Here is an 11327-nt window from a genome sequence, read left to right on the forward strand (position 1 = left end):
TCGGTGTCGCACCTCTCTACACCCCTAGCCGCTCGCACTGGTGTTGCCCACCTGCTGTCAATCGTGACGGTATCATAGGGGGCCCATCTAGTGAGTGGCGAGTCACCGCCTGCCAATTTATTTACATCACCATGTGTAGAGAGGCAGGTGCCATAGTTTACCGGATAATTTAAGGAACTGGTCCACGTAACAATGTCTCATATATATTATAATAGTCTAATTGATTTTACACACATACTTGCAATAGTTCTGCATCTACTTTGGATTCTTCATGTCTGTTCTCCCATAGAGCAGAGGTGAATGATCCCTAGTAGATGCCCCATCACTTTGTAGATTAAAGTTCTCAAGAAGGCCTCTGCACGTTGGACCTGTGTCCCCGTTCACGCCTTTAAAAAGGACCGGGTCTCTTCGCATGAAGTTAACCCGTGAATGAAAAGAGATACATAATAATAATAATAATTTATTTACTAAAAGAAGAACACGAACAATTCACAATGCATAAATTCAAAGATACAATTTACAAACTTTATAACCTCTGCCTCCCAAACTAGGTATTCCTGTGTTTTGGGAGTCAGTGATCCTCCATAGGAAATTAGTTTTTTATAATTTTCAGGTAAGCATTCTAATAGTTGACACTAAATTTAGAGAAGTTTGAAATAGGAAAACAAAGAGAAAAATAACTAAAACAATTAAATAACTAATTACAAAAAAATAAAATAAAAAACAAAATTGTGTATGGTTGTGTGAGGGTGTGTGTGAAGGTTATGTGTGTAAGTGGTGGGGGTGTGTAAGGGTGTGTGTGTGTTTGTGTGTGTTTGTGTGTGTGTGTGTGTGTGTGTGTGTGTTTGTGTGTGTGTGTGTATGTGTGTGTGTGTTTGTGTGTGTCTGTAATGTGAGATGTGTGAGGGTGAAATTGTTGATTGGTTTTTGAGGCGTATTAGATCATCCTAAGTAGCAAATTTTCCGTATCTGTATAGCTTAGTGTTTGAAGCCATTTAGTTATTTTCTGTTTCACTTCTCTTGTACATAACGGATATATATTATTGATTTTGTTAACTTTATTGTAAATTCGTGAGCTCATCACAGTGTATTGGTGACCAGCTGAGGCTGTGTTATGTGGTGCAATGTTACACACTGGTTTCAGTGTTCGATTTTTCTTTGCCCATACGGCGTCATAAGTGAGTGAGTTGTGTTTTTTTAAAATAGTGCGAAGAATGTAGAGCTGCCTAACTGTGAGTACTTTACATTCGTCATAAAGGTCATTTGTAGGATATCTAAATGGTTTCCTTGTCATAACCTTTAATACTGCTCGTTGTGCTCTCTCTAATTCTAGGAAGGCAGTTTTAGACGCTCCACCCCAGGCAGTCACACAATAACTCAGAAGAGACTGACATAGAGCAAGATAGACTAATTTTAGAATGTCACTGTCAGCAGATAGACGCAATTTCTTAAAAATATAGATAATTTTTCTTATTCTCGATGTGAGTTTCTTAATATGAGCTTGCCAGCTGAGTCTACAATCAATCTCAACACCAAGGTATTTGATCTCGGTTGATCTGGATAATGATAAGCAGAAGCAGTTATTATTTGTAGAGCTAGTAGAGCAAGTATGTATTTTTAAGTCATAGGTAGGCGGTGGGCAAAGTGAAATTCTATTTCCAAATGTTATAAACTTTGTCTTTTCTATATTGAGCGTTAATAGATTACAGTGTAGCCAGTTCATTACAATTTTCAAACTATCTTTGGCAATTAAATTAGCTTCTGACCAATCTTTACCTGATATTATTAACGCAGTATCATCCGCATAGACAAATATTTCGCATTTATTAATTTTTAGCTGGCACAGATGGTTAACATAGATTTGAAAGAGAGTTGGCCCCAAAATACTGCCTTGCGGTACCCCGTATTGTAAGCATTGCTCATCACTTATGTAATCTCCTATTTTAACACATTGTTTGCGATCCGTTAAATAATCCCTGAATATATTCAACATAGTTCCTCTCACTCCAACTTCTTCTAATTTGGAAATCAGTATAGGGACAGAGACACTGTCAAACGCCTTAGTTAAATCAAGGAATATACCTATACATTTGCGTTTGCTATCTACTTGTTTGACTACTGAATTAGTAAGAGCAATTAAAGCATCATCTGTAGAGATACCCGCACGAAAGCCAAATTGGTTATTTGCAATGATGTTATGAGACTCCAAAAAATTTATTAAATTGTTGTTAAGAATACGCTCCAGTATTTTAGATAAAGTGGGTAACACAGATATTGGCCTATAGTTCGTAATCTTATCTCTGTCTCCATTTTTATATATTGGGGTAACGAGTGCTTTTTTAAGAGCTGAGGGGAACACACCAGTAGTAATGGACAGGTTGCAAATATGTGTTATTATAGGCACTAGAGTCGAACGCGACGCCTTCAACATTTGGGGTGAAATAGAATCCCAGCCCACTGCACAGTGACTTCGTAAGTTGAGTAAAATACGCTCTACTTCTGTTTCAGTAACCTCAAGAATAACTAATGAATTAGGTACCGTGATAGTTTTATGTAACTCAAAATTTTGTTTTTCAGTGTTGTGATTGGATATTATTTTATTTGCCAAATCTTTTCCGATTCCCGCAAAGAAAGAGTTGATGTAGTTTACTGATTGTTTAGGGCTGTCACGGATTTTGAGTAATTCTTGAGAAGATGTTTTTTCTTTTTGAGTATTTGTCACCTTGCGTATAGTATCCCAGGTGGCCTTGGGGTTATTTTGTGCTTTTAAAAATTCTGATTTTTCATAAGCCACTTTTAATTTACGTAACAGATCGTTGCAGAAGTTACGGTATCGAATATAAGTGATTTTTAATATAGCATTTTCTGGTGCCTTACGAAGAGTGTAATGCATGCGATCACGATTTCGTATACAGCGTAATAGACCTTCTGTGATCCAGGGCTTTAAAATGCGATTTCTAGAAGGGATATTTTTAATAATAGTTTGCGATCTAATAATAGGTAATAAGATAGATACAAAAGTATTACAGGCCTCATTTGCATTCCTGCATGTTAATACTTGACTAAAATCTGTGTTTTTAATTATTTTATCAATTTCCAAAACATCAACAAAAGTTCGTGTGGTACTAGGCTTCAGGAGAGTAGTTTTCGAGAGATTCAAACACAGCATAACTGGGTAATGATCAGTTATGTTGGTTTCTATAACTATTGTTATTGCTTTATATACTGTTTTAAGTAAAAAATGGTCCAGACAATTATCCAACCTTGTTGGAAAGGAGTGTGCTGGCAAGAGGCAATGTGAAGCAGCCAAGGTTAAATATTCGTTTGACTGTCGGCTATTATTACCTGTCTTGATGTCGATATTAAGATCTCCTGCAACAATCACATTTTTGTAGGATTTTAAGGAATTAAGGATACTGTCTAAACTATTTAAGAAACAATCAATATGTCTGCTAGAGGGAGATCTATAAATACCGACAAGCACTATATCAGAATTTACTTTGCACACTAAGCAATTAAATCCATCAAAATATGGTTCTGTCACTGAGCAATCGATATTGCTTTTTACATAAAGAACTATACCGTCATTTTGGTTAATTGTCATTTTAGATGAAAAAGAAGTATAACCCATCAAGGTTGGTAAGGAATGGGCACCGTTTAACCAGCACTCTGATAGTAAAATTATGTCGTAATCTATTTTTATCCGTGTTAGAAGAATTTCAAAATCACTAAAATTCTTATTTATGCTTCTAATATTCATATGTATAACTTTCAATGTACGTCTGCAGTCGGAATTCAAGACTTCAGTACAGTTTTCTGGTGTACAACAATATGAAGATGATACACTTATTGAATCAATATCAGAAATTAAATCATTGTTATTATTAGCCATTTATATTTGTTTATAAAAAGCGCTTTATGAAGATAACTGTTGTACTTATGACGTGAAAAATTTGGTTTAAAGCATGTTTAGAGAAAAAGTTTAGAGATAACATGAGTATAACTAGGGTAGTTATAGTCCCTAAAATATGTAAATATAATGAATTTTCGCTAAAACTATCTAAGTCCGCATCAATAAGATATAAATTCCTTTCTAGTATGTACGAGATTGAACTAATAGTTGCCTCAATAATAATGTGTTTATGTTGTGTAAAATTTTGTTGTGTATGGGTAGTGTGCATGTTTAAATTTGTGTATGAATGTGTTAAAGTGAGGGGAAAAATGTGTAACAAATTGTGTACAAATAAAGTTATTTTTTGCATTAAAAAGTAAGTTAAATAGAGACTGGTTGTGGTACAATTCAGTAGTTTATCAATAGAAATTAGGCTGATAAATAGTAACTTACATAAGATATACAGTCACTTTTGCAATTTTAGATTATTTAAACACTGTTCGGATTTTATTAAATAGTGTGGTTGAGATTTTTCTCTACGTAGAAAGATTCTTCCTCCTTTGTACCAGCAGTATTGAAACTTATTTTCTTTGGCAAAGACACGAGCTTGATAGAAGAGTTTTCTGGCACTAGGTGGAAGGTATTCAGCTACGAAAACCGGTAGTCGTTGACCAGGTATACCAAGATGCTCGGTGTGTAATTTATCCGAGTTTAGTTTAGATTTATTAAAATTTCGAGCTGCAGAGATGAGGGCATCCTTCGCGTGAACTGTCGATAATTCAGCTATGATAGTCTTGGCTCCCCCGGTTTTTCCAGGTAGTCTGTAAATATCACGTATTTCTGATGGTTTAATATCAGTCTGTAGAGCTCTCCCAGTGTTCTGGAGCACATTTTTTAGGTCGTCATAAGATTCTTTTTCCTTCTCGGGGATATTTCTCAACTCAATGCTTGCGGAGCGTGTTGTACACTGAATATCATGTAGTTGATTTTGAAAAATACTCAAATTTTCCTGGAATTCTGAGCGATTTTTTTCAAAATCCTTTATCTTATTTAACATTTCATCGGTTGCTCTTTGAAGAAAATTGGGGTTTACTTTTATTTCTGAAGAAAAAGTTGGTGGGTACCAGTTTATTCATAATTTTTTGCCAGGACGGAACATAATCCTGGATGAGTATTTTAAGTGCCCTAGATTCACAGGTGAAATATAAGAGGAAATAAATATTTAACACAAAAACAGGATTTCCACTCCCGAGAGACTTCGGAAGTTGAGTGAGTGCTCTCAAATTGTATAATCGCCAAACCTGCTTAGCATTCCCGATGATTCAAACAACACCTGTTTAATTCCCGTCCAATCCGTCCCGGCGACAGTGCTCGCCCGACCACACGGGAGCGAAGTGGCGTGCTTAATGGTAATCATTTCTTATCGCCGCTAACCAATAGATTCAATTTCAGTAACCGTTTTAGCGAAAAATTGTTTTACTCGACACAGCTGCCTATCTCTTGTACGCACGGCCACAATTTATCACGTCCCCGTTGCCAATATGCTGGTGAACTAGATAAAATTACAGTTTATACCCCTTGTTTGTCGTCTGATTGAATTTTCGGATCGTTTCGGTTCGAATTTGGAACGTTTCAGACATGCCCAAAATGTATTGGGATATTCCGAAATTAAGTCATGATGGCTTTGAAGTTCAAATAAAAGTTGGAAAGAGCTTAAGACGATAGTCAAAGTTGAAGCTAAAGTTCCTTACGGACAATCGCACTAGAAATTCTACGTGCGGTTCTGTAAGTTTGAACTATGAGCCAAGAAATGAGAACAGTAATTCCTACTTATTTAATTGCAAGCTGGATTGTACTTCATAATGTATGCTAGCTTTCAGAGTATTTTAAACTAATAACGTTAAATGAAGGTTCTTGCTCTAAGAAGTTTTAATTTACGTGCTTTAGAAACTCTTAAAGCCACGGTGCACGTTACACACTGTACAAGCAGGGGACTCCTAAAAGACAATCAGTGTGGTTTTTCAGGCTTTGATAAGGGCACATCAACTGTTATGGGAAGGGTGTGTCAGGTAACCATACCGGCGTCAGCGGCCGGTGGAAACGTGGACGGTAAACGGAATTAGCTATTTCCATTAGAAGTGACGGCTGTATGGTAATGGGTCCGGTCACGCACCGTCATCGTATTTAATTTTTTAGTGAGGATTAATTTTCTAGTTTTGTGTGGCTAGTAGTAAAAAGTTGAAACTAGTTGAAAAAACCCAGTCAAGTATTTGCCAAATAGTCTAAACAAAATCAAATAGATTGGGTGACCAACACTTCTGAAGGGTGGATAAACACTGCTGAACCTCGATCATTTTTTTTGTATTTGTTGTTTTAGTGATAACATAAATACATCAACAATGAAAATTTCACGTTTTTCGCCGCCACGGTTCGTGAGACACAGAATGATGACAGACATAAATAGGGTTCCATTTTTACCCTTTGTTCAGTATTAAGTTGAGATAATTTCCAGAAAAAAGAAACCCTTACGTAACATGAAGGTTACTAAGTGTACTTACTTTCTTTGAATTAATTATTGATAGCGCTGATTATACACTAATTAATTATTAATAGGTATGTTGTAGATACATTACATAAGGCCGGATATTAACTACTGAGAACCTGGCAGTAATTATAATCCTGTTCATAATAAACGATATTAAAATTTAAACAATTCTGGTTCGAGCTTCGTTCATTAGTTACAATTTGAGCTTTAGTTTAATGGCTAGTGGAGCAAATGCTGCCTAATTATTCAGTACTTCATAATTACTGTAAGCCTACCAGTAATGAATAGTAATATTGTATATTCTATATTGCTTTAGCCTGGTTTTAACGTGGAACATTGAAACCACGAATATTTGAACGTTCCATACTAATAAATTGGTATAGGTGAATATGGGTTTATTAAAAGCTGTTCAGACAAGACTTGGACGGCGAAATCCGGATGAGAGAGGTAGAAGATAAAAAAGAAAGACGCAAAGGATAAGATACGTTATGCCCAGTCGTGGAACATTAGAGGGCTATAATGATGATATGAGACTTTTTTTAAAAGAGACCCTTAAAAAATTAACGTCAAATAGGCACCATCCTTTCAGGCATTACTTACCCCTTGCCCTCGGTTTCGTCAGCAGTTTGGACACGATTTCATCGTAAGCTCCCTCATGTGCCACTCCTGAGTCCTTCACGAGTTTCTCTTTCACAGCTATACATATATTGCTCTTCGCTAACAATGCTTCTAACTCCTCGAATGCCTGAAACAAATATTTTATTACAGAATTTTTCCTTCGATCTATATGACATCAAATAGTCACATATCCATTGTTACTTAAATTTTGGTGTTCTAGGGATATGTGGAAAGAATCAGGCCCAAGTTTTTGGTTCAATGTTTAAAGACAGATTTGTACAAAATTAAAAGTGACAATAGTACATGAAAACTCTCTTCTCAGTTTTCCTAAAAGTTGAAGTTGATAAATAAATATAAGTAGTTCATTGCCGAAAATATTTTTAGCAAGACGGTTATTAATTTTGTTTATTAATACATCTGCATTCCCGAAGGAACAGATGCAGTAATCAGACAGATTTTGATGCTCAAAAATATGTCGCAGAAATTGGAATGAATTCAATTTTAATTATTTTAAGGGTAAACCTTCGAATATTATTCATTTTTTAATTTTAACAAGTTTTTAGGAAATCTTTATAGCGTTATTTCTACGGTTTTTTGTTCAGAATATTTTTAAATTAAGGACCTAATTTAATATTTCCAGCTTTGTTTAAATTACGGAGGGCACCAAGCCATTTCCAATATACAAGCTATCTTTTCACAATAACCGTTAATAATATTTAATTGAACGTTATTAGTTTGATATTGGCCGATTAGTACCAATTTGGTCTGTCCGACCCACTGAACGCTGCAATCATTGCAAATATGAGGAATGACTAATTAAATTAATTATCCTGCACGTGTTTTCTAGTACAGTAAATATGTGGGTAAGTATTATTATTAATATTTAGATTATTGATTGTGGTTTTCATAATAATTTAAATATTTTGTGCAGTTCTGGCTAAATGTTTTCGCACATGCATTTTTCATCCTTTGTCACTATATACTCCTGAAGCTTGACAATTAATTTTTGGTTGCCATGGCAACACGTCCATGTTATTTGATCAAGTTGGCAGAACAATTTACAGAGGCAACACGCGTGTTATAGCGTTACTTAAGCGGGAAATACGATACATCATGAATATGAAACACGTTCGGTGCATGCTAATTTGAGGCTTGTGTGAACATAGATTTGGACTAAATTACCTTAAATTTCGGAATATTGAAGTGTATATTTAAGCTTGCTAAATTGATTTATTATTTTTTGGAATCCACGTTGATGAGTGGTTTGCTTAATGTTTATGATTTTATAATTTAGTAAAACTCCGTGCAAAAAATAGTCACGTTGTACCTACACTAGACAATCATAGACATTTTATATAGGCAAGAGATATTGTGCCACAGATAAAAAGAACTAATTTCGATATTGGTTAGAGTTTACTCCACAGGCTCATAGTAGATAGATCAATTTTGTTTCTTTTTGTATTGTTCCAACATGATCTTAAAACTTGCAATAAAAAAACTAATTAATCATTTTTGATAAATCATGTTAGGAAAAGACAAGTGTACATACAAGAAGTAAATACTCTTTCTCACCTTGATCCCATAGCTGGACTCCTCATAGATGATGGAGACGTAGCTCCACTGCAGCTTCTTGACGATCTCGACCATGGCGCGCACCTGGTGGTGGTCGGAGGGAATCGTCCGAGTGAAGTACTCGAAACGAGCCTTGTTCGAGAGCTCCGGGGATGTCGAGAAGAATGACACCTGTGGGAAACAGTTATGGAGTGAATAAATAGAGCCTTCTTGGAGATGGGAATTAAAAAGTCATTGTGATAAGGAGAAACGAAACGATTTTTTCCATTGGAGACGCAGGTTTGAAAAAGAAGCCCATATATATAGCAATCAGAAATAAAAATTGATCATAAAGGGTTAGGTAACATAATTGAAGAAAGTGACTGTAACCAACGAAAAATGGACGATGTCCTTCCTTTTTACACTGTGCTATCTCCTGAAAGTGCGTATACTTTGCTTTAATCACGGAAAAAGCTATGATTTCAGAACGCGAGCGTTTAATTAAAATAAAATCATTTTAACACCAATGTTTGGTGAACACACAAATTCGTGTCTGAACCAAAACACCATAATTGGCTATCGTCCGCTGGAGAACAACACTCAATAATTAGAACGGTAAACTGTCCCGATATTAATCAACGTAATCCGTTGTAATGGAATTAATCACCATTGATGGATGGACACAGCCGCGAACTTTGCTTTTATGTATTAACTATATTCATCAATATTGGTATTTTTGGGAAAAAATAAAACCATTTTACAATATGTTCCATCACAATTTATATTACTCAGTAAAGCTCCTTTTTAAAAAGCAGATTGGTTTTTCCACGATCTTTTAATGCGATGTTTTCGTTAAATTCGGATTTTACCAATACAGATTATAGTAATTTTCTTTTACACATGTTATTACTCCTGGAATATTTCATAACGTAAAGACTATTTAATAACTTGAATATGAATTATTTTAATATTTATTTTGTTAAAACGACTACCAAACTTGATAAATATCTTTTATTCTTTTCCTTTCTGATATTCAATGGGCGCAAGATTAAAAAGTACAACTTTACAGGAAAACTTAAATCAGAATATCCATCGACAGAGCTGACCATCGAGGTCATCTTCGGTAAAGATACTTGTATTGTCAAATATGCGAGATGTTTGTCGCTGTACATATCAAAAGACAGAGCGGGTGAAAAGGAGTTGAGGGAGTCTTTTGCCCTTTTGCAATGGATTCTAACATGGTCTAGTAAAAAAAAACAATCGATGCATATTTTCGATCAGTTGCTTCTAGTATAATGTTATGTCCTGACCTGAGGGATCTTGAACAGGCGCAGCAGGTTGGCAACCTGCACGGAGGTGACGCTGGACGCGGCGCCCACCACGCCCGAGATCACCTTCCTCACCGCTGTTGCGTTGCATGCGTACTCCGCGTCGTCGATGTTGCTTATAGATCCTAGACAAAAAGCAAAAGCTGTCACAAACTCGAAACGCAATACATACATACATTGTACGAAAAACAGGTAGGTCCACAGAAAAAAAAGAAATCTTGTGTGAATGGGAAATATTGGGCTTAATAAGCTTCGGCAGAACCCACCTTTAATAAAATCCACAGCCATCTCCAGCCCGTACGTATCCTTATCACAATCGTCTAGGACGTGAGCGCCAACAGTCACTCCGGGTATCAGTCTCAACTCATTATTTACTATGTCCAAAGTGTACAACATTGTCTCCAGCGCCTGCACCCCTCCTTGCGGCATCACCGGCCCGCAGGTCATGTTATCTGACCTCTCGTGCACCATCATCAACCCTCCTATCACCAAATCCCCTTCAATCACAGCCTCCCTCTTGATCGGCCAATGTTGGTGTTTCTTATCCTTCATCTCTCCTACTTGATCATTAGACATATTCACCCAATCAGTCTTCGCTTCATGTTTCGATCCAATTTGATAATCTACTAAGTGTAAATCGTCTTTTAAATTTAACATGGGATAGTAATCTTCAGGTTTGTCGGCTAGGTATGTGGGATCGTAGAGTACTTGTCCAGGTTTGTGCTTGTGTCTGTGATGGTGCCTGTTTCGTTTATGGAAGACTGAGTCATCGATGTTGAGTGAGTCGCTGGGATGCTTCATTTCCGAGTAGTGTAGTGTGGTGATGAGTAGACAGACCGCCAACCACCGCTGACCGGGACGCATGTTAGTGATGGATGTATCATACCATTGTCGAATGTATGGGCCATGTTGAACGGCGCGCGTTCATTTTAATCTGTAACAACAACAAAAATACATTAGCGTCTTCTGTATGATTAATTTTAGTTTAAATTATATTTTAGGTGTCTTAAAGTAAACTTGTCATCACATAACGTTGAAACCGTTTATTGTATCCGTAGTGATTGAAACAATGTTTTATAAAATTAAATGGTATTTCTATTTAATTTTTTAATTTAACAATAAAATTTAAATTCCGTGGAATATCATTGATTACATATCCATCTAACGTATTAAGTAATAAGTCTTGAATTTAATACATTTATGTATACGACAAACCAAGCGAATATAATCCGTCTGTCCGTTTGTCAACACTTAATGAACTAATGTGATGTGACGAGCCTATATTACAATACTGGCTGGTATTGTGTCGACCCATGTCATGCAACCAAATGTATTAATATGACACCTTAATACCAAGGTTCTGGTGTCAACATTGGTATGATTAAATTAGATC

General features: G+C 36.0%; 1 protein-coding gene across 1 annotated transcript in view; it reads right to left on the reverse strand.

Annotated features, from left to right (window-relative positions):
• The window catches only part of LOC113498744 (metabotropic glutamate receptor 2-like), a 35889-nt gene extending 24885 nt beyond the window's left edge, over positions 1 to 11004 (reverse strand). The window contains exons 1-4 of the mRNA XM_026878883.1: positions 10201 to 11004; positions 9917 to 10059; positions 8628 to 8798; positions 7038 to 7182 (exon numbers count right to left, since the gene is read on the reverse strand). Of these exons, the coding sequence (XP_026734684.1) occupies positions 7038 to 7182; positions 8628 to 8798; positions 9917 to 10059; positions 10201 to 10798 (1057 nt within the window). The 5' untranslated portion in view covers positions 10799 to 11004. The remainder of the gene's footprint in view (positions 1 to 7037; positions 7183 to 8627; positions 8799 to 9916; positions 10060 to 10200) is intronic.
• Positions 11005 to 11327: the final 323 nt, after the last annotated feature.

The sequence above is a fragment of the Trichoplusia ni genome, chromosome 11 (genome assembly GCF_003590095.1).
Source record: "Trichoplusia ni isolate ovarian cell line Hi5 chromosome 11, tn1, whole genome shotgun sequence".
NCBI classification, from domain to species: domain Eukaryota; kingdom Metazoa; phylum Arthropoda; class Insecta; order Lepidoptera; family Noctuidae; genus Trichoplusia; species Trichoplusia ni.